The sequence below is a fragment of the Dromiciops gliroides genome, chromosome 4, assembly GCF_019393635.1.
Source record: "Dromiciops gliroides isolate mDroGli1 chromosome 4, mDroGli1.pri, whole genome shotgun sequence".
NCBI classification, from domain to species: domain Eukaryota; kingdom Metazoa; phylum Chordata; class Mammalia; order Microbiotheria; family Microbiotheriidae; genus Dromiciops; species Dromiciops gliroides.
This window is the reverse complement of record NC_057864.1, coordinates 196,708,892-196,736,640: the sequence shown is the minus strand read 5'-3', so window position 1 is coordinate 196,736,640 and position 27,749 is coordinate 196,708,892. Positions and strand designations below refer to the sequence as shown.

The following is a 27,749-nucleotide window of genomic DNA, read 5'->3' as shown; positions in this document are numbered from 1 at the left end:
TGAGAATTTGAGGGGATGCCCATCAATTGGAGAATGACTGAACAAATTGTGTCATAGGACTGTGATGGAATACTATTGTGCTACAAAAAATGACAAGGGGGTGGTTTCAGAAAAAAAAAAAGCATAGCAAGATCTATATGAACTGATGCAAAGTGAAGTGAAAAGAACTGGAAGAACATTGTGCACTGTAACAGCAATGTCATAATGGTGATCAACTGTAAAAGATTTGGCTACTTTGATCCATATAGTGATCCAAGACAATTCCAAAAGACTCATGATGAAAAAATGCTATTCACCTCTAGAGAGAAAAGGGATAAACTCTGAGCGCAAATTGAAATATAAATTTCTCACTTTCTCCATTTATCATTATTATTATTTTTCAATATGGCTAATATGGAAATGTTCTGCATGATTTCACATGTATAATTGATATTGTACTTTGCCTTCTCAGTGAGTGGGAGAGTGGCAGGAGGTGGGAGAAAATCTGAAACTCCAAAAAAAAATTTTTTTTAATGTTAAAAATAATTAATTTAGAAAACTCAAATGGGGACAATATCACCTACCTCCGTTTGTTGAACATAAAATGAGATGTTTATATAGCAGTCTGCAAACCTTAAAACACTATATAAGTACTAGTTATTAATAAAAATGATTACCATTATTGATAAAACAATAATAATTGTTGGAATTCTGTAGCAGTTTAAAGTTTGTAAAGTGCTTTGAATATATTACCTATTTTTATTATCCCAACAACCCTTGGAGGCAAGTGCTATTATCTTCATTTTACTGACCGGGAAACTGAGGCAAATGGGGGTGCAGAGACTTGGCCACGGTCACACAGCTAATAAGTGTATATTTGAACCTAAGTTTTCCTGACTCTATCCACTGCTGTATGCGAAAACATGGTTAGGGATCGCACAGGATAAGTAGGCTTGGAAGGTATGCCCTCTGGAACAGTCTCAAAATGAAAGAGAATGGATCTTTCCGGACAGGCTATCAACGTATGTATTTCTATTGCACTTCCTCTTAGGTGTACATGCAAGTTCTAGAAATGAGCATCCTCCTCTCACCACGTGACGGGTCTTTCCTGACTACATTTCCCATAATCCTTTGCCAGCATCGCGACACTTCTCCCGAGACTGGTGGTGAAGACTTGCGAGATCACGGCAGCCGCGTGTCTTTTCGGTTTCCGGCCCTTTACTGGTTAGGACCGTGTGGCAATGCTTGGTTCGTCGCGGCCTAACCCGGTGAAGAGGCCTAGGCTTTGGACCATGGTGAGTATGATGGGCGCGATAAGAGGCTGATGGGATCAGGCGCCTGGAAGAAAGCCGAGGCAAGGCTCGGAGAGGCCTCGTTTAAGAACGTGACCGCCCCGACCTCCGTGACTCCTCTACCCGCCCCTCCCCCGGGTTATATCCCAGTTCTCGATCGGTGATTTTTGCACTGGCTGCCTTCCATATGCGGGCCCAGGGTTATTTGCAAGTCTTCCTTCATTAGCTTGCAAGCTCCTTTAGGTCAGGGACTATTTTTGTTCTTGCCCTTTATAACAGCGCTTAGCGCCGTGCTTGGCTTGTGGGGAGCACTCAATAAATGCTTGATGACCCAATGACTAACGCCTCAGGGCCCCCCGGGAAACCCAGCTTCTGGGACTTGGGCTGGAGCCCCTGCTGAGTTTGCATTAGAAGGCAGAGATGCTGATTCCTGTTATTCCCCCTTCTCTCCCCCCCACCCCCAATCTAGAATTCACTCTGGCTCCTTCCTCCCCAATCTGTCGGTAACCAATTTGTCATCCGCAGGCTTTTCATTCGCTCTGGGAAAAGTGGAGGCCGCGTTGATGCCAGAAGGGATTGGACTTTGAAACAGAAATGGAAGAGTAGAAAACGGTATTTTCTTTAACTGATGGTGATTGGGATTGATATAAGAATGGATGGAGAATTATAGGGTTATATATTTAACTGGAAAGGGTTTTTAAGAAATCAATGAGCACAACAATCCTCTGGTTTTAGACATGAGGAAACTGAAAGTCCAGAGCTTAAGTAACTTGCCCATAGGTCACAGACCTTGTAAAGATTTGTTTTCCTGATTGAGTCCAGCCTTTTAACCTGTATTTAAAAAAAAAATCCACTTGACACTAGCTGTGACCCTGGGCAAGTCACTTAACCCCCATTGCCCCGCAAAAAAAAAAAAATCATCATGACTTTACTGTATTTTCTAAAATTAATTGCTATTACTATAGTTTATAAATTAAATTGCCACTGTACCAATTTTGGCAGTAAGCATTTATTATAAATTAGTGAGATATATATATCAGTAAAGGATTGACCACGTGTCTCAACTTCTCATGGTCTCAACCCATCAGACCTATGCCTTTTTTAAGGGGGAGGACCAAGCCAAGAGCACACACCAAGCATCAGCCAAGAGAGCCAAGAGCCAAAAAAGCCAGACCCTGCCATGGCCAAGGGTTTTATCCTCTTTATAGATTGATTAAAGCTAATCGGTGAACATCATTCAGTTCCATTAGTTGACATGAGGAGGGTGATCTAAATTAAAATGAACTCTACAGATGACATCAAGGGAGAAGACCCTCAAGTTCCTTAAGGCAAAGTCCATTATCTGTTTGTGGTTTGATCCCATCTGTTCACTTATCTCCATTTCTTTTGTTCCCTTGGTTTTCTCCCAGACAAGATTTTCTGGAGTTCCTCTAGAACTAGATTTTCTGGAGTGGGGGTGGGTGGGGGTAGAGAAGGGACTGAAACTGATCTCTGGGTCTCCCCCCCCCCAAGAAATCCATTATTTTCTCACAAACCGCTTTGCCATATTTGCCTCATTCACAAGAGACAACTTATGTACAGAACACTGTTTAGGAGGGGAGAAGACAAAGTAGATAGATTTTTGCCTTGCAGTAAATCCTCAGCAAATCTGTTTGCTGGTAATTTAATTAGAATTCTGACATCATCCTTATCTTTATTATTATTTTTTAAAATTTAATTTAATTTTTTGTTTTCGGGGCAATGAGGGTTAAGTGACTTGCCCAGGGTCATACAGCTAGTGTCAAGTGTCTGAGGCCGGATTTGAACTCAAAGTCCTACTGAATGCAGGGTCAGTGCTTTATCTACTGAGCCACCTAGCTGCCCCCATCCTTGTCTTTAAACAAAAGGAAAAACTATAACCACAAAAGTATTTGAAGGTCCTACATGGTAGCAAGTGCAGTGAAGAGTCAAAGCACCCTGTGTTAATAGCCTGGCTCTTCACTTTCTACTTCTGTGAAACTTGCATAAGACATTCTTTACCCTCAGTTTCCTCATCTGTCAAATGAGGACATTGGACTACATGACCTGAAATTGTTGCTTGCTAAAAATATTTTATTTGAAGTTTTGAGTTCCAAATTCTATCCTCTCATTCCCTCCCTTCCCCCTTCTTTGAGGTAGCAAGCAACCAGATAATAGGTTATACATGTGCAGTTATGTAAAATATTAACATATTAATAATTTATACAAGAAGACTCAAGTTTTTTAAAAAAGAAAGTGCAAAGCAGCATGCTTCGGTCTGCTCAATCAACAGTTCTTTCTCTGGAGGTGGATAGTATACTTCTTCATTAGCCCTTTGGGATTGTCTTGGATCATTGTATTGCTGAGAGGAGTTAAGTCATTCACAATTGCTTATAGAACAATACTGGTGTCACTGCAGTGTTCTCCTGGTTCTGCTTACTTCACTGTACATCAGTTTATATGAGTCTTTCCAGGTTTTTCTGAAATCATCCTCCTTGTCATTTCTTACAGCACAATAATATTCCATTACAATCATACCACAGCTTGTTTAGTCATTCCCCAATTGATGGGCATTCCTTTGATTTCCAATTCTCAGCCACCACAAAGAGTTGCTATAAACATTTTTTGTACAGTTTTTTTCCTTTTCTCTTTTTCAGTTACTATTGTTAACTGTTTCCCTCCATCCTATTCCCTTCCCCATGATATTTACTCTATTATCTTCTTTCACTCTATCCCTTCTCAAAAGGGATTTGCTTCTGACTGCTCTCTTCCCCAATCTGCCTCCCTACTTTTGCCCCTCCCTCCTTATCCCTTTCCCCTCCAATTTAGATTATTCCACCCAATTGAGTGTGTAAGTCCCTGCTTGAGCCAGCTGTGACAAGATTGAGATCTTTGAGCCAGTTTTGATGAGTGTAAGACTCATTCACTGCCCAATTTAGATAGATTACTCTACCCAGTTGCTTGCTCGAAATTTTTTGTCTTAATTCTTACCATTGAAGACCAGGAATTTTTTAGGGCCCATGCTAATGTTATATGGCTTCTGCCACAAAGCTAACTGATGGGAAAGGGGAGTAACTGGAAAGTCTGGCTTACTTTGTCCAGGGTTTTAAAGCATTTGTGAGAGCTGAGCTAGTGATGATTATAAAGTTATCCCTGTCTGAACAACATCTTTTGTGTGGATTCCATCTTGCTGAGGCCCAGCTCTGCAAACTTAATTCTAGAGTAAACACACTTTGAAGTTGTTTGAAGATTCTTATGTATGTATCTTTTGGGATGCCAGGTGCTGGCTGTTTCTGGACCCTAAAACCAGAAGAAAGGCTTTGGTTTCTTGTGAATGTTAAGATTCCCATCTTCCAACTTCGACCTTCAAAGAGTAAGTATTTAAAATTGTCTTCAAGTATGGCATGGGTTCTTTTAAGTATTAGTTTTGTTATTGGCCAGTCTGCCCAGAATTGATTCTTTAGGGAGCCATTAAAAACTAAAGGTCATGAGGTCATCGCGAAATATTGGATTTTATTGGTTGGTAGCCCCAGGTTTTCAAGTCTTGTTCTCTCATTAACTAGTTTTGTTATGTTAGGTAACTTATAACCTGTTACTGTATTTGTAAAAATTAAGGGTCCTGCTAGATGGAAGAGTCTATTTCACCTCTGGTTTTATGACCATCACAAAACATTGGGTTTATTTTCTATAAAGGACTCAATGTGGTATAGAAAAAGAGTGAAAACTATCACTGCCCCAGTACCTCATGCATATCCTGGGATGGAAAACTGCTTTTGGAGACAATTATCAGAGAAGACAGTCCCCTAGTCCTCAGACTTTGTGGGTTTAAGTCCATTGGGAAGTCCCTATCTCCCACTGCAAACGCTCCTTTATGAGAATGTCTTTCAGTGGTACCCTGTCCCTTCCCTCAACTCTACCCTTTCTCTGGGAAGTCTTGTGGTGTTCTGAGCTTCTCCCCCAAATATCCTTTTTGGAGGTAGACAACAGGAATCATCATCCCTATTTTTCTTTTCACATAGACTATAACCTCCATGAAAGAATTTCAATACTTAGTGTTTTCTCAACAATTGTAGTTATCTTTCTTGTGTTAATTTTTGGGATGTTTGCAAAACAATTCATTTGCCTGGTGTTTTTTGGTTTTGTTTTTTCTTTGGGGGGGATGGAGTCAGGCTGGCATCCTTTAAATACCTTTTTCCTTTATACACTTTGAGGTTTGCTTTGTATAGTTAATTGGCAACTGATTGTTATGCTAGTTGACATAATAAAAGACCCAGAAAACTATAGTTATGTGTACATGACAAAATAGTTTATGGGGGGAAAAGAAAAGAGATTCTAGTATATATCCCTGGGACACAAGATTGACATCTATTTAAAAAATGGGATCCTGAGCAATCTTTTTCTCATCTGTAGAATGAATTGTAACAATACCTGGTACTCCAGTCTATCCACCTTACAGTGTTATTGTGAGGAAAAGACAATATGGGTGTCTTAATAAAAAGGGACTTTGGCTAGTTATATTTAAAGTGATTTTGTTTTACAGAAGGGGGTTTTTTAGTCTTTTTTGTGTCATGGACCCTTTTTAGCAGTTTGAGGCTTTCTCAGAAAAATGTTTTAAAATGCATAAGATACATAGGATTGCAAAGGAAGCCAATAATAATTAAAGTGATCAAACTTATAAAAACAAGTTCACAGGCTGTTAATTGGTGATGAGAGCTGAGCTGGTGATGTTATGAAGTTATCCCTGTCTGAAAAAAAAAATGTGGAATGAGAACTTTCTGAAGCTTGGCTTTCTTTTAAAATGCTGTTTTTAAAAGGAATGGGATTTCTCTAAGTTAACTTGATAAATGTTTTATTGTGTTAATTTTTTTTGGTAGGGTATAGTCAGCCTCACCTGCTGAGGAACAGAAGCTTATGGTTTGAGGATCCTTTTTACTCCTGTAGTTTGAAGACTTAAGAACATCACTGATAGAAGCTATGCTAGAGTAGAAAACTTGTTCTCTACTCTAAAACAGGTAAACATCATCGAAAAACGTTGAAGCTTGGTGCCTTATGGATTATCAGTAAGGCATTTGTGCATGAGTGGATTTTTGTAGTACACTGGACAAGGTTATGATCTGTTTTGCTTTAAGGCGAATCGAAATATGAGTTGTTCAGTGTTTTGTTCCCAGGAAGCTCCAAAAGCCAATGATGTTTTGTTATCCCTGTCTGAAAACTTAACTGAAGGGAAAGCAAATCAATTCTGAGGCTAAATGGCTTGGTGCTTCCAGTGGTCTGTTTACATGAGAACTATGAAGCTCACCTCCTTGTAAGGATTCAGGGTTAGTCAGAAGAAAACATGGCTTTGATTCTTATTATGTACATTCTGCGTGCCATTGTGGTTTAATGTCCTATAACCAAACTCTACCCTAAATTGGGAAACCCAATTCAAATGTACCTGTTAGGATCTTGAGATAATTCAGTCCAGGTGCTCAGTTTTTCTTCTTTGCTCCTCAGTCCCAGTTTGCTCTTCCTACTTTCAACCAGGTGAAAGTAGCTACTGCTTGTTCCTTTGAATAGTTATGAACAAAATGCCCCATAGGCATTGTACCTGTAACCAGGTAAAGAAAATTCCAATGGATTCAGTAGGCTAAAATTCATTCACTAGTTATTTCAGCAAACATTAAGTACACACTTTGTGCAGAACACTGTTCTCAGACAATGTCAGAAGGTGAGGTGAGACATGGGTCCCAGTCATAGAGTTAATAAGAGTGGCACAACAAAATTACATGAATCAGCAAGGATTTTATGGTAAGTAGATAGCATTTGCATTGGACTTAAATGGATGAAAGGAAAGGTCATTTGATTGGCAGGTTGATAATAGTCCAATTTGGGTGGAGTGGAGGTAAACTAATATGAAATGGAAAGACAGCACCCTTATTCATTCATTCATTAATAAGCATTAAGTTAATGTCCTGCTTCCTGGAACATAGGGAAAAACAAGAACATAAACCAGGTTTTTTAATTTAAGCTTTTACACTTGGCTCTAAGACCTGTGGTGGTTCAGTTTGGTCTCACTGGGTGCCCTATATTTCCAGTCTGGAAGTGAGGCACAACACCCTTTCCTCCCCCCCCAGCCCCAGGGTGGGGTTAAATGGGTTAGATTACAGAGGTTATCTCTTACACACCAAACCCCAGCTTTTTTAAGTTCTGATTGGTCATCTTTCCCCTTAAGTAGACTTTGCATTTTAGGGTAAGGTTCACCAATTTTTTGTTACTCATACCTCTAAGGGAGGTGGGTTATAAAATCTTTGGATTGTTTCAAAGAAACAAGTTCATCTGAGATCTTAAAACTAGAAGTTTAGTCCTTAGCAAACATGGTTGCCCATGCCACCCTTAGGAGGCTTCTCTAAGGTTTCTCTTTAAGCCCTACCTCATTCTACCCATTTAGATTAAATTTTGTCATTGTTTGCTGGGGCAGCACCTTCTCCCAAGAAGTAGCACCAGAGTCAAGAGTGAAAAGACATTGGTCGAATAATTTTGTTTTAGGAATGCCCTTTTACCAGGGAGGACTTTAAATGTCAGGTTTATGCCAGTTTAGACAGTGCCCTGAAAATAGCTTCACCTCCAGCCACTAACCTCTTCTCTACTTAATTTGACATCAGTATTTTGACATTCAACAACAGAGTGGTGGTGTAGCACTCAGCGCCTCTTTGGCTCAGGGTCTTTTCTGAGTGGCACATCTGGCATTTGTTGGTCTTAGAACCAAGGAGGCAGAGCAAGGAGATTGTGGGGGTGGTACTTGATGGCTCCCTGGCTTTTCTACATTTAAATGCCTGTCTTGAACTTGGATAGAAAGAGTCCCTTTTCCACTGAAAGAAAAGAATGCTCGTGTGTGGGGATTTCAGTTAATGTCACAGTTTTGGCTCAGCCCCTGAGGTTTGTGTTTGGATTTTATTTTAGTGGATGTGAGAGTTGACCCTGTTAACTTACAGACTGAAATAAAAGTGAAATGGCAGGTTGATGACTTTCGGTGAAAGGTCGGATCATGGTTGAGAACTGGCCTGCAAAGTAATCTAAAACCAAGGTGATTGTGAAGATGACTACCCTTAGTGAAAATATTTAAAGAAAGGTCCTCTAGTGTAGGGTGATCTTAAGAGAGTGACTTAACAGTTCTGGATTCCCTATTTGTTTTAAAGGCAGATTGTAAATAGTTCTGGAACTTTGCTCACATTTAATCACATTTCTATAGTGTGTCAATTTATAAAACACTATTCATGACCTTGTGAGGTGTGGATAGTACAAGTCTTACCCTATTTTTAAAAATGCATTATGGTAAAGGACACTAGAATTCATAAGACCTTGAGTCTGTCACTTCAAGCTTCAGTCTCATAAAGTGAGCTCTGTTATTTAACTGATGGAAATTATAGGTCTGACATAATGTAACTTAAGTAGTGGTGCTCAAACCTTGGTCTTGTGACAGTCCAGTCCTCCAGTAGCTTGTAATCTACTTGAAGGCTCATGCCCATGCAAAACAAGCCTTTGCTCCCCCATTTATATACCCTTGTAGATACTATATAGAACAAACCTGCAACACTGAGCTGGGGTTAGGAACCTTCACAACTAACTTTCTATATGGGGACCATAAAATTGGCTGTTTTTTGACATGTTATTTTTTTTCCTTTGACACAGGTATCTACTATTGAAGCATCGTGTGGCCAACAGGCTTACTATATGTGTATATACTTTGCCCTGTGTGTGTATACTTTAACAAATAAAATTACTTGAAAACATGTTTCATAATAAGTCCCTAAGTCATTTTCACCTAAACACATCTGTTAGCAGCAAAGTGGGCAATATTAGCATTATTAGCAAGAAGGTTCAATACTATTGTTTTTGGGTTTTTTTATGAGGCAGTGAGGGTTAAGTGACTTGCCCAGGGTCACACAGCTAATAAGTGTTAAGTGTCTGAGGCCGGATTTGAACTCAGGTCCTCCTGAATCCAGGGCCAGTGCTCTATCCACTGCACCATCTAGCTGCACCCCCCCCAATACTACTTATAACCTTTTGTGTTAGCATGAGAAGCTATTGGGTCATCATAGACTGTACTTCTTAGGTGCCAGTTATTGAAAGGCTTACAATTCTGATTTCCAAAGTAGAGTGGTTTATGCAACAGGATTGGTAGGCAATTAGTTATCCTTATAATTGATTGCTCTGAAAATCCAGTCGAGAAACTTAAAAAGGTTTTTGAGTTCTACATGGGATCTCTACACTTCCTAACTTCCACCCTCATCCCTCTTTCCACCAGCTTCTCTGCCTTCTAACACCATAGCAAAAAAGACAAAAGAAAAAGGTCATTTAATATTTATGTAATTATACTGAGTGGGAAAATGTTTCAAATTACATTCAATTATCCACCCATTCATCAGATGGGAGTGCCTCCCCTCCCCTCCCTATTGGGCAGAAATTTATCTTGCAGGAATTGATCTTGTTATTCTCAGAGACCTGCTGTTATCTTACTGAATGATTCTTGTTGAGTTCTTTAATATTTCTTTTCCATTGTCTCTGGGCAGAGTTTGAAGTTTTGTGTTTAAGAAATTTTTTTGGTTTTCATACTGTTATTAGAGTATTGTGGGGTAAAGAGGGTGTGATTGATGTGTCGTTTTGTCGTTTCCAAATGAGTACAGTGCCTGCTACCCGCTTTAAAATGCAGGAAAATCAGCAACAAGCATGGCTGCCCCTAAATCTGGCTGCGTGTTACGTATTTTTCATCTCCATTTTAGGATAGGGCATTTTCAGTTTCAAGATAATGCCCTCTGCAAACCATCTGTTAATTCTTAACCAAGGACAGGGCTTCTGTCTCAGACATAGTAGTGACTTTGTAAGGAAATGCTGAGCTCGGCTGTTAGATTACTGCTTGGCTTGGCTTTGGATTCAGCGCTGATAGAGGTACATAATGCCTGCGTTGTGCAAACTCTTCCACAGATCCTTTTCTAGGCGCAGATCATGATTGATGTAAAAAACCACAGGACGCTTCTTGAGTTCATAATAGTGGTCGGAATATTGCCAGTAATTGCTTGTCATGAATCCATAGGCACTGACCTGCCCAAGAGGAATTAAATTAGTTCACAGCATTTATTCCCACTAAATGCATAATCCTGTGAAAGAAAATATAGTCTCTGGCTCAAAAGAGAATTCATTTATTAAAAAGACTTAAGTTGTATAGTACAGACAACTTGTACATAGGAAGGAGTAGATGCAGAATATATGCGTTAAGATGATTTGGTAAGGGGGCAGCTAGGTGGTGCAGTGGATAGAGCACCGGCCCTGGAATCAGGAGTACCTGAGTTCAAATCCGGCCTCAGACACTTGACACTTACTAGCTGTGTGACCTTGGGCAAGTCACTTAACCCCAATTGCCTCACTAAAAAAAAAACAAGATGATTTGGTAAGGTAGTTTTGGGATGGGGAGGCGGGGTGTAGGTAGTTGGAAAAGACTGCATGAAGGTGCTTGAGCTGAGCTAAAGAGAGGCAGAGTTAATTTCAGGGATGGAGGGCAGCCAGTACCAAGACATGGATGGGGTGATGCAGGATCCTTATGTGCATAGTCGTGAGCAGGCCTATATGGCTAGTACATCCTGTATTTGATCATATGTCCAATAGGGAACTGCTGGAGTCTAGGGGAGGGAAGGAGAGATGTCAGGGCAGGGTCGATGGTATTCACATGTAATTTAAGAAAATCACTGGCAGCTGTGCAGAGGGTTAATTGGAGAGAGAATAAAAGTATCAGGGAGGCCCAAATAAAAGACTTGTTTTAGAGCAGACAGGTGCCCAGGGGAGTGGCTATGTGCTGAGACAAGATTGCAACTGATTGAATATGTGGAGTGCACTAAGACTAGTCAAGGATGACAGGTTGGGAACCTGAATGGAAAGAGTGATGCCCAAAACAGTAATAGGGAAAACTTGGAAAAGGGGTGGGATTCTATTTTGGACAAACCTGAATTTGAATTGTTTGTGGGACACCTGGTTTGAAAAGTCCACTAGGCAATTCAGGATAAGGGCTAGGACTACATAGAGATAAACTGAAGGCATATGAACTGATGAGATTACTTTGGGAGCTTGAGAGAAAAAGGTCCAGGATAGCTTTGGGATATACTTAGGATTAACTTAGTAGGGACGGTGTATCAGTTAAAAAGGGTACTGAAGGGGCAGCTAGATGGCACAGTGAATAGAGCACTGGCCCTGGAGTCAGGAGTACCTGGGTTCAAATCTGGCCTCAGACACTTAACACTTACTGGCTGTGTGACCCTGGGCAAGTCACTTAACCCCAATTGCCTAACCAAAAAAAATAAAAAGAAAAAAAAAAAGGGTACTGAAGAATGGTCAGTCATAACCAGGAAAGCAATGTGCTGAGAAACCAGAGGGGTATCGTAGAAGGTTAACAGTGTCAACTGTTGCCGAGAAGTGGAGGAAACTAAGGACGAAGCTTCTAGATTTGGCAGTCATGAACTATGTGTTTTGGAAAGCAATTTCAGTTATGAGGTCAGGAGCCAGATCTATAAGGGTGAGGAAGTTGAGTTTGAGGAGAGAGACCTTGATCATGTTTGTAGGCATCTGGAAAGGGTCCAACAGATAAGGAGAGAGAACATCAAGAAGAGTGGGAATTACTGTGGAGACAATCCACCAATATCAATAAAGCCCGTCAGAGATTATGCCTTATTGTAACAGCAAGTGTAGGAGGGGAACTTGAACCCTGGTTTACAGTATCACTCTTTGAAGACTGTGTAATAAATAATACTGTTAATGTAACAAATTGATAGGTTAGTATGCAGATAAACAAGTGACAAAAAGGTGTGAGGATAGGATGTAGACTGGGGTGGGCCTATGCTTAAGAGTATCGACTAAAAATTATTCAACTAATAGTAGCGGTTGAGGCTTTGAACCCCATAACTTTAGTTAGTATTGGCAAAGACCACTTCATTCCCTCTTTAAAAAAAGTGATTGGAAGATAGTTACTGCTCATCCACGGTCACACATGACCTGAGATGAGGGAAACAAGCTGGGAAGGGGTATGTATGGGAAAAGATCAAACTATTTCAGTCCCCAGCAGTTCAGTACAGGATAAGGTTTTTTGCCTAAAGAGATGGGGTGACTGGAGGAGGCAAAGATTGCACCTCAGTCCCAGCTCTTCTTGGAAAGGTTACCGTGAATTGAGTGCTTCTCAGGAAACTGATTCCAGGCCTAAGGCTCCTGTAAAGATCCCCAACAGGGAATAAACCTGTTTACTGATGGTCCTGGTGTAAGTACAACTGAACTTGATTAGGAGGAGGAAAGATTTCTTACCTGGTCACAGGTATGCAAGGCTGTCAGCAACATGAGGGCCCCAGTACTGGGCATATACAAATACCCATGATTTTTATAGATGAGCTGTGATTTCAAAAACCTGGAGGCAAAAAGAATGGTCATGAGTTTTCACATAAAAAGCTGAATCCATGCAAGTCAGAGGCCATGTCTGATAATTGCATTTTTGTGACAACTAGCACAAATGGATTAGGGAATTTTTCTTCAGAGGCTTTGGCCTTTGTACCTTAGCCATATCCCCACACTGCTAGCCCATCTCTTATGCTTGTATACCCCATCAGTGTTGATGGTGATTAGAAACTGCTGCTGGAGCCCAATCCAATCTCTTTCTACCCAGTCCCCTCCTTCCCACCTTTGTCATTACTCTACCTTCGAGGGAATCCCACAGTGAACTCTTTATTGACAGATTTGAGCCCAACTCTAAAATTATCCTTCACCCACAGACCAGGAGGGAGCAAGCAGCACATGGTACAGTGGAAAGAGAATTAGCTCTGGAGATGGAAGATGATTTAGGTTCAGCTCTTCTGATTTTAAATTAACCTGTGTGACCTGAGCCTCAGTTGCCTCATCTCTTCCTGCTCTAGCTCTGAGCATCTATGAAAGGAATAAGGTGACTTCCCTTAAGCCCTAGATCTTATGGATGGTGAGGCCTATGGTTATTGAGACAATGTTGGCTAGTACAGGAGAGCAATCAGACACATTAAGTGTAGAGAGAGAGGGATGGGGTAGGAAGATGCTAGTGCCTGGATCAAGTAGTGACCACCCAGTGGGGAAGGAAAGCTCTGAGGAAGGTTGGAGGCAAAGGTCAGGGGTTGGAGTTGAGCATTGAAAAGGGCCCCGGGGCACCCTCCATACCTCTCTTTCAGGTAGTTGATGAATTCTGGATGTAACAGCTTGAATTTACTCGCAGAGGCATCTGGTCCAAAATAAGTCTGTGGCCTAGGAGGAGTTTTCACGGAAGAAATGTACAGAACGATTATAATTAATATCCATAAACTGAGTTGGAGACGACGACGATATCGGGGCAAGGGAGTGATGACGACGACGACGATGGCTTCGTGGATGAGGATGGTATCGAGAGAAGGGGGTGTAGAAAGAGGCAGGTATTATGGTAGGAGCTTGATAGGGTTTTGTTAAAGTGAAGCAGTCTAGTGGAGGCTGGTGGGTTAGGGAACAAGGGGGTGTGAACAGCCCATTAGCAGGTGGGTAACTGAGCTTAAGAGGAGGAAGACGAGGAGGGGCAGGAAAGAGTGGGTAATAGAGAGAATCTGGAGGTTTGGATTTATCAGGAGGGCAGGGGTAGTTGCAGGGAAAGCAAGGGGTGAAGGGGATAGGGATAGTAGGTGGCTGAAAATAAGGGTTTGGAGTGAGCAGCTGGGAAACATAGGGAGCAATATGGGAAGGGACGAGAGGAGAATGAGTCCGAGTTGGCCATACAACAGAAGGAGAAAAATTGGCAGAAACTTGAGAGGATTGGGAAGGGGATTTGGAGGGAGGTGGAGTGGGAGTCTGAGAGAGACCCCTGGAGGGAGGTCGGTTTTGGAAGGGAGATGGGTTTAGAGGTGGGGTGAGGGTTTGGGAAGGAGCTCTTGAAGTAGGTTGGGAGGGAGAAGAAGGTACACCAGGAGTTTGGGATGGAACCCGAGAAGAGGGAGAGGAGGGAGATATGGGAGGAGTTTGGGATGGAGTTCTGGGATGTTGCTGGCCAGATCCTCTAGGTGTTGCATGAGGTGGGTTTTGAGGAAAGTGGCCTGAACGGGATTGGGAAGGGGATTGGGTAGGGGAAGGATTGGGGGATTGGGAGGGGGAGTTCATTGGTGTTAGGGAGGCTACTAACTATCTTATAAAACCTAACCTCTGAGTGAACCTCTCTTAGGAGCCCAAACCCCTCCCGGGTCACAAAAGTCATTGTTGTCACTATCACCATCATCAATTAGTAATTATTATGTGCTTTACAAAGTCCAGGGCACTGTGCATGCTTGTGAGGAGTTGAGGATGGCCAACCTCAAAATCTACTAACTTCTGTAGGGGATGAGTATAAAATGGTTAGGGTTTAGATATTTTTTTTTTCCATTGGTCTAGGGCTAAGTAAAGTTAGATGTTAGGGGGAACCCAGAAGCAGAAGGGCAAGGAAATTATTTCAAGCATATGAAATTTCATGGGAGAAGGCTCAGTTTGGAGTAAAGAAGCTGCTTGGTCTAGGAAAGAAGAGAGGAAGGTGGAGAGGTTCAAATGAAGACACAGGAAAACAAAATTCCCTTGATCTTGCCTGCATTTCATAGGAGGTTTAGCAGTAAGCAATCTACTTCCCTGTTTATTATGTGGGAGTCATGGACCTCTTAGCTATGGAAAACAACTTTCCTAACCAAGGCAGAAACCCTCACTACCAAAAGACCTCTTCCAGATCCTAGCTTTGGGCAGCTGGATTAGTTTCTGAGAGATCCTTCAGACAAACAATAAATAAGTCCCTACTTGGTCCATTCAGAACTGAACCCTACCACCCATCACCCCAGTGGTTCTTGAATATTCTTTTATTTGTTTGTTTGGTTGGTTTTTGCAGGGCAGTGAGGGTTAAGCGACTTGCCCAGGGTCACACAGCTAGTAAGTATATCAAGTGTCTGAGGCCGGATTTGAACTCAGATACTCCTGAATCCAGGGCCACTGCTCATATCCACTGTGCCACCTAGCTGCCCCTGAATATTCTTATAGGTTCACCATTAGAAAGGGTTATTGGTGACCAGTCTGAGCAGTGGGATGTTTGTCAGAGATGTTACCTGCACTTTTCTAAAGTGTGGGATGTCATGGGACTGAAGAGCATAAAGTCTTCAACTCTGACTTGGGAATTTGCCAACTCTGCTTGAAGAAACCTTGATGGTGGACTTCCCTGGTCTCCACTCATCCCATCCCACCAATGGACCCCCTGAGTGTTAGGATGTTAGGTTATGACTACTCCAGTTTCATGCCCCTTCCTTATCCTGTAACCCCCTCACACACACACACACATAACATGATACTGCCCCAACCTTGCCTAGTCTACTTACTTATCTCCTTTGTCATGGCCTTCAGGGACAGGCTCACCCAAGATGGCTGACTTTAGCATCAGGTAGTCCCGGTTATTTGAAGGAATGAAAATATAGTGCAGATCCTGCCAAGGTGACAGAGATACCTGAGCCAGAAATGTGGGTTGTATATCTAACCTAGAAACTCCCTCTCTAAACCTGGGTTGGCCTACCGGAAATGACCTTCAAACCTCCCAACTCCCATCTCATGGAGTTGGGATGCCAAGCACTTTTGATATCCTTGATAATCCTCAGGGCCCAGAAAGAGGCTCTGGATTGAAGAGCTAGTCTTGAGACTTGGCACCAAGACATACCTGTCTGATTGACCTGCTGCACAATTGAGGTCTCTCAATTGTAGTCCCTCAGTGCTAAAAACAATAAATTAAAAAAAAAAACCCTACTGGGAGATGCTAGTCTCTTACTAGGTACTTGTACCCTTCCTCCACAGCTCAGCTGACCTCCACCTCCCACTTCTCTTCTGAGGGATAGAGTCCACCCTGAGGCAAAGGGGCAAATTTATAGTCTCTTTGGCAAGGGTTCTTAAATTCTTTGTGTGTCATGTACCTTTTTTGCAGTCTGGTCAAATCGAATTTTTCCCCATTCAAGTTCATGGATCCCCTCAAGTACCAACTAGCTCCAGCCCTCCTCAGAATAATGTTTAAAATGCATAAAACAAAATATATACGATTACAAAAGAAGCCAAAGTTTAGTGAAAATAAAGATGCAATTTTTTTTTCCATCCTAGTACGTGGACCTCCTGAAATCAATCCCCAAGGTAAGAACCCTTGTGCTATGCTGTGGATCAGGACTCTCCTGTGAACCCCAGAATTGGAGTCTGAAGGCCATGAGGGTTAGTGCCCCTTGTTTTTCCAAGGGGTTCTAGCTATTACAGGTATAACCTGTTGCACAAGTTCCTGTGTTCTACAAAGCAATGTCTCTAGTCCCATGGGGGGCACTCACTTGGTTTTTGGGCACTGACGTGAAGCCTAGATGCTTATAAGCTTTCAGGGAGTTTTTCATTGTGTTCACAGTGAAGCCATAGAATGAAGTCTTGGTGCCCACATCCTTCTCATAGCCTTTAATCACAGCGCCATTGATCCTAAAAGGAAAAGGAATTCCCCATTATAAGAACTTCATTTCTCATCAGTCCCCAACACAGAGTCTTCACTTATTTGAACTGATCTAAGTTGCCTTACAGCTTCCTCTCTGCCAATCCATACCCCTCCTCTTCTTTCTTATCCCTGATTGCTGCTTTCATCTATGTTCTTTTGGCACTTATATCCCTTTTTTCTACCATCTTACTTTTCATGTATTGATTCATATATTCTTTTTTTTTTATTCATATGTTCCTAAGTCCTTCCATGAGCATGTCCTGTCTCTCATCGGACCAGGAGATCCTCAAAGTCAGGCACTATTTTTTCTTTTCATGGAGGTTCTGTAGGTTTCATTTTTTCTTTTCATTTTTTCTTTTCAAGGAGGTTCTGTAGACATCAGGGAGGTGCTGAATTCACAGTACTTACTCTGCTTGTAACCCTTCTCCCCCCATGACCATACACTCTTCTTTCCCCTCTTTTTTAGCTGCTCTCCTCCACTACCTCCCCCCACCCCCACTTCTCAATAGCCTTTTCTCCTAACTGGGCTTCTTGGTGAGATCTCGTACCTGAAGACAAAGTCATGGGAATCAATCTCCAGACCTTGGCGGGACCCGTTGAGGATGCCACCATTGCCCACAACAGCACATCGAATGCAACCCGTGTGGTTTGTGGAGAGATCAAACATCTGAGCATTGGCTGAGGTATTCAGGAGGCTCACGGTGGAAACTATAGCTGTGGGATGGAAGCCAGGAGGGGGGAACTAAGAAGTGGGTGGGAGGGAGGCATGTCACAGGCTCATCACTCTCCATCAGCCCTTTTCCCCAAAGAAAAACCAGCAAAGACATGGGGTAGAAACGATGGACCATTGACCAAGACAAAGATGGAGTTTGGCTTGGTGAGAAGGTGCAGGGCTGGGGGGAGAAGGCAGTGTCAGATTTGGAAGGGAAGATATTAGTGTAATTTGTACCTTGGTTCTTTATCACCCTTGAACCCTTTAAGAATCCAGAAGGGTTCCAGTCTCAGACACTTGACACTTACTAGCAGTGTGACCCTGGGCAAGTCACTTAACCTCCATTGCCCAACCCCCCCCCCAAAAAAAAAAATGCAGGGCAGCTAGGTGGCGCAGTGGATAAAACATTGGCCCTGGATTCAGGAGAACCTTGAGTTCAAACAAGTGTCATTAGCTGTGTGACCCTGGGCAAGTCACTTAACCCCCACTGCCCTACAAAAAAAAAAGAAGAATCCAGAAGGGTCAGGGTCTAGGGATCCTTAGCTAGGCATTAGGAGTGACATATATTGTAGGATAACTTAAGCTTGCTAAAAAAAAAAAAATCTTAAGGGAACACAACAATGAAGATCAGAAATGAGGATCCTTCTGCTTCATTGCCACTGCCTGTGGTCCTCTTCTCAGATGAGTAGATTAGCCTAAAGGGCAAAGGGGTCCTTTCTTAGTGGTCTTTTGAGGGAAACCTGCATTTCATGGATTTTCCAAGAGGAATTAGAGAACAGCTATAATCCAAAGCCCAGGATAGAGATGTGCTCTATCTGACTTTACAAAGTACCCCAACCAGACCCCAACATCTCTGGTCACTCTTCCCTACCACACTAGATACAATGGTGGGGGGAGTAGAGGAGAGAGGGGCAAAAGGGATGTGGATTGGGATGACTTCTATCAGGTAGGACCTTGGGCTAGGAATTATGACAATTATGGGCAGGAACAATAAATAGGCAAGGCTATATGATGTCACTGGAATGTTTGCCATCTCTATCTGGACATCAGAACATTTTAATTAGGAAAAGATAAGATGCTTCACCATAGCAGCCCAAGCCTCTCACTTGGCATAAGCCCCCAGACTCCTCAGTCCTCCCAGACTGGGGACCATAGCAGCCAAGGGCAGAGGAGTTGGAGAACCCTAGCTCTAGCAAGAGTTCTTTGTAGAACCTAGGGGTAAATGGGAATGTCAGTAAAGGGAATGCTCAGCAGGCATCTGAACTTAGTAACCAATGAGTACTGTGGCTCCCTAGCGATGTGTCTCAGTTTCTGGGTGGGAAGGTAGTGGATGAGGGGAATCCCATCCTACCCAAGGGAACTAGGGATGAGGTGAGTGAGAGGCCACCAATGGAAGAAGCACAGGGCTGGGGAGAGCAGCAAAAGATTACCTTGGTAGGGAATTCCCTGCCAGCCATAGGGAGACTTCTGTTGATTTAGTTGGTCCCAGAGCTTCTGGGTGAAGAGTCCGTTGTGCAAAAGTACCGGAATATTTAAGTCAAACTTTTGCTTGAAAAGATGGTGTTGTTGAATGGCATTGAACATCTGGTGATTACAGGGCTGTGGGGGAGAGTTGATGGAGCTCAGATTGTGGGCCAGTAATAGGATGGGATAATCTAGTGGGGAACCAGGAGGCCCTCTCTAAAGGGTGGGGGAAGGGGGAGAAGGGAATAGGAAAGCAACCATAGTCTCCACCCAAGGCACTAGCCACGTGGCTCAAGAGATAATCCAAGTTTATCTGACCATACTAGGATTTATGAGCCATTAGGAATGGCAATATCCAGTTCTCCTAGGGAATTCAGTGTGTTGTGGGAGAAAGACTGGGAGCTGGGACACCTGAGTTCTCCTTTAATTCACTGTGTCATGTTGGGTAAATCATCTTTCTGGATCTCATCTATAAAATGAAGATTATCTCTACAGTCTTTTAAACTCTCATATACCGTGATCTATTCACTCTGCTAAGAAATGGCCCAGCTTTCACTTTCCAAATCCACCCAGGAAACATTTACCAAGTACCTATTAAGGGCAAAGTCTGATATAGGCAATGAGGATGCAAAGACCAAGTGAGAAACCATCCCTGCTCTCAGGGAGCTCTGTCCTTCAGGTCTTTGCTCCCACCCTTTCTTAGACCAGAGGTGTTCCCTTTCCTTCCTTTTGAAATCCTACCCATTCTTCCAGATTGAATTCAAAGAACCATTTCTTCCACAAAACTTTCCCCATCTCTCTAAGTTAGTAATGCCTTCCCCCTAGCCTCCAGGCTCACAGAGCACTTTGGACCTCTTTTATATGAATTATTTTACATTATTTCTTCTTATAGTTATCTGTGTGTATACTACATTCCCAACTAAATTTGTAAGCTCCATGAGAGCAATAACTATCTCTTAAACTTTTTCCACATTCGCTCTCCTTCCCACTGCCCCCTCCCAAACACGTGTAGTGCTTTCCACAGAGTAAGCACTTAGTTAATGTTTATTCATATGATAAATTATAATAACTAATACAAATTTAATTTATTTAGTGGTGAAAAAAAGGATCCTTTCTGCATATAACTTGCCTCCCAGCCTTACTGTACCATCTCAGACATCATTACATTTTCAACTAATATTGTTACCTTAGACCGATTTATATAATGCACTGTAAATATTTTTAGGTCACATCCTATAAAATTTGTGCCCAATAGACTTGGAGGACTCTATCATTTTCTTTCTGTGTACCCCACAGTGTCCAGAGGGCTGCTTAGAATACTAGGGGCTCGGGGCAGCTAGGTGGCTCAGTGGATAAAGCACTGGCCTTGGATTCAGGAGGACCTGAGTTCAAATCCAGCCTTAGACACTTGACACTAGCTGTGTAACCTTGGGCAAGTCACTTAACCCTCATTGCCCCACAAAAATTAAAAAAAAAAAAAGAATACTAGGGGCTCTCAGGCTATAGGGTTACCTAACTTGTGAGGGGGTGGGAACAGCAAGCAGGTGACTAAAGACGGTGTAATTTCTTTATCAATCCCAATATTGGCATGTTTATTTGGGTACCCATTATTTTGTTAGCACTGTGTTACTTGCCAGAGAGGGCATGGCCACAAAAGGTTTCTCCTCCATTGGGATCATCCAATTAGGGCCATCTTCTTATCTTGTTTTCCCCCTCAACACTCCTGCAGAGGGGCTGATCATCTTACCTTTCTAGTGGAAGCATTAGGTACTTCAGATTTGATAGAATCAGATACAGATGACACTGTCTTCCTATGAGGAGCAAGCAGAAAGAAATAAAGGATTATGCTCCTGTCTTCTCTGTGCCGTGGTATAATGTATAGAGAGCCGGACCAGGCTAGAGTCAGGAGGGCCTGAGTCTATATAATCTTGCTTCAGACACTGAATGTGTGACTCTAAGCAAGTCATTTAACCTTTGGATGCCTCAGCTTTTTCATCTATAAATGGGGACGATCATAGCACCTACCCCTCAGGGTTGTTGTGAAAGTAAAATGAGACAACATGTAAAATGCTTTGCCAAACTTAAAGCACGATCTAAATGAAAGATATTATTGTTGTTGTTGTTGTTGTTATTTTGTTAATCCTCTTGATTTCCTTGAGTTCTTGAATACCTCATGGTCTCCTTTGTGTCTCTAGTGGAGGTCATTTAGGATATGGGAGAAAAAGCAAGCCTCTGATTATTTTTGTTTAAAATATTTATTGTAAAGGAAGGACAGGTAGGTGGCATAGTGGATAGAGCACCAGGCCTGAGTCAGGAAGACTCATCTTCCTGAGTTCAGATCTGGCCTCAAATACTCACTAGCTGCGTGACCCTGGGCAAGTCACTTAACCTTGGTTACCTCAGTTTCCTCATCTGTAAAATGAGCTGGAAAAGGAAACGGCAAACAAACCACTCCAGTATCTTTGCCAAGAAAATACCAAATGGGGTCATGAAGAGTTGGACATGACCAAAAAAGGACAGAACATGAAATTATTGCAAACCTAATAATGCTCTGAATAAATCCAGTTAAAGAAACAAATTGCATATGGGTATTGAACAATATTCTTTTATATACATAAAACCACGGAAGCCAAAATATTTAAAATTCAGTTAAAAATAATACTTGGATGGATCTGTGGCCTTGTCCACGTAGGTAATTCCTCCACCAATTAGATTTACTATATCTGGCCAGAAATCTGTCAAATATAGAGATGACAGATTCCCAGACAGAACTGAAGTATACCTAACCAAGGCTGGTAGGAATATATTTGCTAGGTATCTTGCAAATATGATTTTAAAAAAGGCTTTAGACTAAAGATGTTACATGACTAAGGCATTCAAGGTAACTTCATAAATTAGAGGAGCAATGAAAAGAAAATACCTTTCAGATCAATAGAAAAGGAAAGAATCCATGATCAAATAAGGGATAGAGAAGATCAGAGAAAATAAAACAGGCAATTTTTTGGTTATAAAAAAAATCTAAGAAATTTGCACAAACAAAACCAGTTAATATTAGGAGGGAAACGGTAAATGAGGGGGAGAATTTTGTAGCAAGGTTTCTCTGATAAAGGACATATCTAAGATACGTAGGGAAATTTACAATGTGAACTTTTCTCCAATAGAAAAATGGTCAAGGGATTTGAACAGGCAGTTGTCAAAGGAAGAAATGCAAGGTGTCAACAAGCATAGAAAAATACTTCAAATGACTAATAATCAGAAATGCAAATTAAAGCAATTATGAGATTCTACCTTATTCCCATCAGATTGGCAAAACTGACAAACAAAAAAAGGAAAATGATAGTTATTGGAGGGACTGTAGGAAAAGAAGCACATAGATGTACTACTTCCCCCCCAATCCCAATTTATTATTTTAATATAAATTTTTGAATTTTGAGTTCCAAATTTTTGCCCTTCCTCCTGTCCTGTGCCCACCCATTGAGAAGGCAAGCAATGTGATATCAATTATACATGTGAAATCATGTGAGACATATTTCCACATTAGCCACACAGGTATATTATTGATGGGAACCATGAATGTCTATACAGTCTGGAGAGTAGTTTGGAATTAAACTCCCAAAGTCATTAAATTTTATATACATTTTGACCCAGTGATTACCATTGCCAGGTCTGTATCTCATAGCAAAGAAAGAGGAAAAGAACCTATATATACAAAAATATTTATGGCAGCTCTTTTTTGTGGTGGCAAAGAACTAGAAACTAAGGGAGTGATCATCACTTGAAGAATGGTTGAAGAAAAAAATTTTTAAAAAAATTAATAAAGTATTTTATTTTTCTCCCGTTACATGTAAAGATAGTTCTCAACTTTTGTTTATACAAGCTTTACAATTTCAGATTTTTCTCCCTCCCTCCCCTCCCCCCTCCCCTAGACAGCAGGTAATCTGATATATATATATATATATATATATGTATGTATATATATATATACACACACACATAATAACATTAATCCTATTTCTGCATTAGTTATGTTATAAGAGAAAAAATCAGAGCAATGATGAAAAACCTCAAAATAGAAAAAAACAACAGCACCAAAAACAAAAGAAATAGTATGATTCATTCAGCATCTATACTCCATAGTTCTTTTTTTTTTTTCTTGGATTTGGAGATCCTGAAGAAAATTTTTTAATAATGATAAATATTTTTACTTAAAGTTTTGAGTTCCTACTCTATCCCTTCTTCCCTCCCTCCCCTTCTTCAGGTAGTAAGCAATCAGATAGAGGTTATACATGTGTGATTACATAGAACATGACCATATTTGTCATTTTGTATAAGAAAACTCAAATAAGGGAAAACAATGAAATAAAGTTGTGTAATTTAAAATTCTAAGTGTGGGTTCTAATCTGTACCCCCAATTTTGGGGGGAAACTGGCTAAAATCACTGAGTTTAGGTTTTTAAGGATTCATTAAAAGATATAAGATAGTAAAAAGATTGAGAACAGATTTCTTATAGCATGGAAATCCTAGCCTTCCTAATCCTCCCACTTGATGTCCTCCCATCAAGCTGATGTCTCCAACCAAAAGAGGAAGGAGTTCTCTGCCAGTGTCAACTTCCTCCTTCATGTTCTCCTCCCAGAAATGGGAGGTTCTTCAAGCTGATTGGCTAGCGTCATTCAAATTCATTGGTTCACTGGACCCAAAGGTAGTCTCGATGTAAAGTTCAAAGTTCTTAGTTTCTGAGAACAATACCCTCTTAAGTGTCAGCCAGATGTGCTTACAATCTAGTTAACTGGAAGTAGGCCAATCAGCAGTCGATCACTCTCACTTAATTCAATCAATTTAGATTAATCTCCAGGTGGGCCTCTGGAGAGCTGCTAAATCCCCTCATCTACCACATTCCATTATCTTGACACAAAGTGAAATAATAGCATGCTTCAGTCTCCATTCAACCAATATCAGTTCTTTTTTGGGAGGTGGATAGTATCATCATTAGTCCTTTAGGATTGTCTTGGATCATTGTATTGCTGAGAATAGTTAAGTCATTCACAGTTCTTCATCCTACAATGCTGCTGTCATTGTGAACAACGTTCTAGAGATAGAACTTCATTATATATCAATATAATGATATATATCACTTCATTATATATAAATTCATATAAGCCTTTCCAGACCTTTCTGAAATCCTCCTGTTTGTCATTTCTTGTAGCACAATAACATTCCATCACCATCATATACCACAGTTTGTTTAGCCATTCCCCAATTGATGGGCATTCCTTTGATTTCCAGTTCTTAGCCACTACAAAAAGAGCTGCTAGAAATATTTTTGTATAAATAGTTCTTTTTCTCGGTTGAAGAAATTTTGGCATAAAAGTCAGCTAGGTTGTGAAGTAAATAGAATGCTTCACCTGAAGTTAGGAAGACCTATGTTCACTCCGACCTCAGACACTTAATAGCTGTGTGACCTTGGGAAAGTCACTTAACCATGGTCTGCTCAGTTTCCTCATATATAAAATGGGGGTCATAATTAACACCTACCTCCCAGGTTGGTTGTGAGGATCAAATGAGAAAATATCTGTAAAGCACATGACAAGGTGCCTGGCACACAGTAGGCATTTAATAAATGCTTGTGCCCTTCTTCCCTATAAACATCATGGAATATTGTTGTTGTTGTTTAGTCATTTTTAGTCATATCTGACTCTTCATGACTCCATTTGGAGTTTGCAAAGATACTGGAGTGGTCTGTCTGCATTTCCCCCTCCAGCTCATTTTACAGATCAAGAAACTAAGGCAACTGGGGTTAAGTGACTTACCCAGGGTCACACACTTAGTAAGTGTCTAATGTCAGATTTTAACTCGGGAAAATTAATCTTTCTGACTCCAGGCCTAGCACTCTATCTTCTTGCCCTAAGAAATGAGGAAAGGGACAGTTTCAGGAAAAGCAGGAAAGCCTTGGTATGAATTGATGCATGGTGAAGTAAGCAGAACCAGGAGAACAATAGCAATAATAGAATAAGTACAATGAAGGACAAAACCAAGGAGAGTCCTGGGCTTAAATATTTTGCTGCCATTCTGTATGAAGATTAGGAGGCTTGCTTCTAAAAGTTCATTATGAGGTGTAATGGAGGGGCTGGCCCCCTAATTCAGAGTATATGCAGGTGATCTATCATTGTTTCCAGTCTGTTAAAACCGTAAGCTTTTTGACTGAAGGCAGAGCTGGAACTAACTATACATTGAAAAGGGCATTCATGGGGACAGTTCTCTATAGTGATCTGTTCCCTGGCCATATATTCCTCTCCTCTAATAAATCTTTTTATTTAAAAAAAAAGAAGAAGAAGAAGAAGAAAAGAAAAGGGCATTAGTAAGCCAACGTACTCTCTTAACTCTCCCTGGCTGTGTTTGAGTCAGGAGGAAATAACTATTGTAAGACTAGAGTCTATGTTGGAATTTGTAGGCAGCCAAGCCTGGTGAGGAATATAGTGCTTGAACACAGCATTAGAAGTAGATCAAGTTGGCAGCTAGGTGGCGCAGTGGATAAAGCACCAGCCCTGGAGTCAGGAGTACCTGAGTTCAAATCTGGCCTCAGACACTTGACACTTACTAGCTGTGTGACCCTGGACAAGTCACTTAACCCTCATTGCCCTAAAAAAAAAAAATTGAGAAAATAAGCAAAGAAGAAGTAGATCAAGCCATTTGACACTTACTAGTTGTGTGACCCTGGGTAAGTCACTTAACCCCAATTGCCTCACCAAGAAGAAGAAGGAGGAGGAGGAGGAGGAGGAGGAGGAGGAGGAGGAGGAGGAGGAGGAGGAGGAGGAGAAGAAGAAGAAGAAGAAGAAGAAGAAGAAGAAGAAGAAGAAGAAGAAGAAGAAGAAGATCAAACCAAGAGGGAGCAACTAGTCCATCAGTTATGCCAAATTTGGAAGTGAATTTGGCGGGGCAAAGGTTTTGATATCAATGGTTTTAAGTCTGAGCCCATTCTCCTCAAGGACTGAGGTAGTAGAGGAGAGAGTATGCCTCTAGATATTGGAATGAAAATGCTTTGTAACTTCTGTTCTTGCTGTGTCATCTCAGTAAATATCCCTTTTAAAAGCTAATTGATATTAATTGGTTAAATTATATTGGAGGGAGGGTGGAGCACAGGCAGCAACCCAGCTGAACTCTCCCATTATTCTCTCCCAAACAACTTTAAAATAACTCATCAGATCAAATTTTGGAGTGGCGGAGCCAACAAAGAGTCAGAGTGAGATATTTTTCCAGCTTAAGAGAACTTGGGAGGTTGATAGGAGAGGCCTGTAACAACACTGGTGTGGGTGCAGGATCAGAGCATATGCAGTGGCAATATCAGCCATGGGCCTTGGAGGCTATAACAGTGGCAGCGGCTTTTAGGAGATCTCAGTCCAGACACAGCAAGGGAGTCAGACAACTGGTCAGAAAGAGGTTACAGGGGACCCCTTGCTGACACTGGGTAAAGTTGGCACTGATTTGCAATTCTGTTTCCTATAAGTGGTTCTGGGTCACAGTTCCAAGGTAGAGAGTTCTAATCAGTCACAAGGAAGTGGGGACCTTGGTTGCAGTTCCAGAGTAAACAGAAGCACCAGTGCTTTTGGCTACAGGAGATCAAGGGTCCTTCCTTGGTAAAGACCAGAGTACAGACCAAGAGAACAGTGACCACATCTCCCTCTGGATCATACCACCTTAGAAGCACAGAAGAATTGCAGAAATAACTCTGAAAACAGCAGCATAAAAAAGTCTAAAGCTTGGGATAGTGCCTCCCAACCCCCAGGTGAGCAGAGCCCAACTATAGCATAAAGTTCAAAGTCAAGAAATAGGCTCTTTTGAAAAATGAGCAAACAACATAAGAGGAACTTGACCATAAAAAGTAAATACAGTGGCAGGGAAGACCAAGATACAAACTTAGAAGAAGACAGCAGTGTGAAAACAGCTATAAGTAAAACATCAAATGTAAACTGGACATAAACCCAACAAGAATTCCTGGAAGCATTAAAGAAATGAGTGGCAGAGAAAAAATTGGGGAAAAAAAGGAAAGTGATGCAAGAAAACTCTGAAAAAAGGTTTAATAGCTTGGTAAAAGAGGTACCAAAATTCACTGAAGAAAAGAACTAAAAAACCAAAAAAGACCAAATGGAGAAGGAGGTATAAAAATTTACTGAAGAAAAGAACTCCTAAAAAGCAGAATTAGCCAAATGGAAGAAAGAGGTACAAAAGCTCACTGAAGAAAATAACTCCTTAAAAATTAGATTAGGTTTAAGATTAAATTAAAAATTAGATTAGATTTAGACTTCACAGGGCATCAAGAGACAAGAAAACAAAGTAAAAGGAATGAAAAAACAGAAAAAAATGTGAAATATCAGAGAAACAACTGACCTGGAAAATAGCTCAAGGAGAGAGATAATTTAAAAATTACTGGACAACCTGAAAGCCATGATAAAATTTTTTAAAAGAGCCTACACATCAGATTTCAAGAAATCATAAAGGAAAACTTTCCCAATATCTTAGATTCAGAGGGCAAAATTGAAATGGAAAGAATCCATTGATCACCTCCTGAAAGAGATCCTCAAAAGAAAAATCTTGGAAATACTATAGCCAAAATCTAGAGCTTCCAGGTCAAGAAGAAAATATTGCAAGCATCCAGAAAGAAACAATTCAAATATCATGGAGTCACAGTCAGGATCACAGAAAATGTAGTAGCTTCCATATTAAAGGAGGGGAGAGCTTGGAATAGGATATTCTGGAAGGCAAAGGAACTAGGATTACAAGCAAGAATCACCTACCCAGCAAA

At 41.1% G+C, this 27,749-nt stretch overlaps 1 protein-coding gene, 1 long non-coding RNA gene and 2 other non-coding genes across 4 annotated transcripts in view; 3 read left to right on the top strand and 1 right to left on the bottom strand.

Moving 5' to 3' along the window:
• Positions 1 to 1,121: 1,121 nt before the first annotated feature.
• On the top strand, positions 1,122 to 9,039 carry LOC122726691. The gene is made up of 5 exons (XR_006352814.1): positions 1,122 to 1,274; positions 1,797 to 1,883; positions 4,549 to 4,641; positions 6,143 to 6,280; positions 8,937 to 9,039. It is a non-coding gene; the product is annotated as an uncharacterized LOC122726691 (long non-coding RNA).
• LOC122727090 lies at positions 4,393 to 4,469 on the top strand. The gene has a single exon (XR_006353046.1). It is a non-coding gene; the product is annotated as a small nucleolar RNA R38 (small nucleolar RNA).
• LOC122727091 lies at positions 5,982 to 6,054 on the top strand. The gene has a single exon (XR_006353047.1). It is a non-coding gene; the product is annotated as a small nucleolar RNA R38 (small nucleolar RNA).
• Positions 9,040 to 9,687: 648 nt separating the features above from the next.
• Positions 9,688 to 27,749, bottom strand: part of ST6GALNAC2 (ST6 N-acetylgalactosaminide alpha-2,6-sialyltransferase 2) — a 74,590-nt gene continuing 56,528 nt past the window's right edge. Inside the window, exons 2-9 of the mRNA XM_043964548.1 lie at positions 20,700 to 20,763; positions 18,919 to 19,087; positions 17,325 to 17,490; positions 16,625 to 16,763; positions 15,647 to 15,750; positions 13,461 to 13,544; positions 12,588 to 12,687; positions 9,688 to 10,346 (exon numbers count right to left, since the gene is read on the bottom strand). Of these exons, the coding sequence (XP_043820483.1) occupies positions 10,179 to 10,346; positions 12,588 to 12,687; positions 13,461 to 13,544; positions 15,647 to 15,750; positions 16,625 to 16,763; positions 17,325 to 17,490; positions 18,919 to 19,087; positions 20,700 to 20,763 (994 nt within the window). The 3' untranslated portion in view covers positions 9,688 to 10,178. The remainder of the gene's footprint in view (positions 10,347 to 12,587; positions 12,688 to 13,460; positions 13,545 to 15,646; positions 15,751 to 16,624; positions 16,764 to 17,324; positions 17,491 to 18,918; positions 19,088 to 20,699; positions 20,764 to 27,749) is intronic.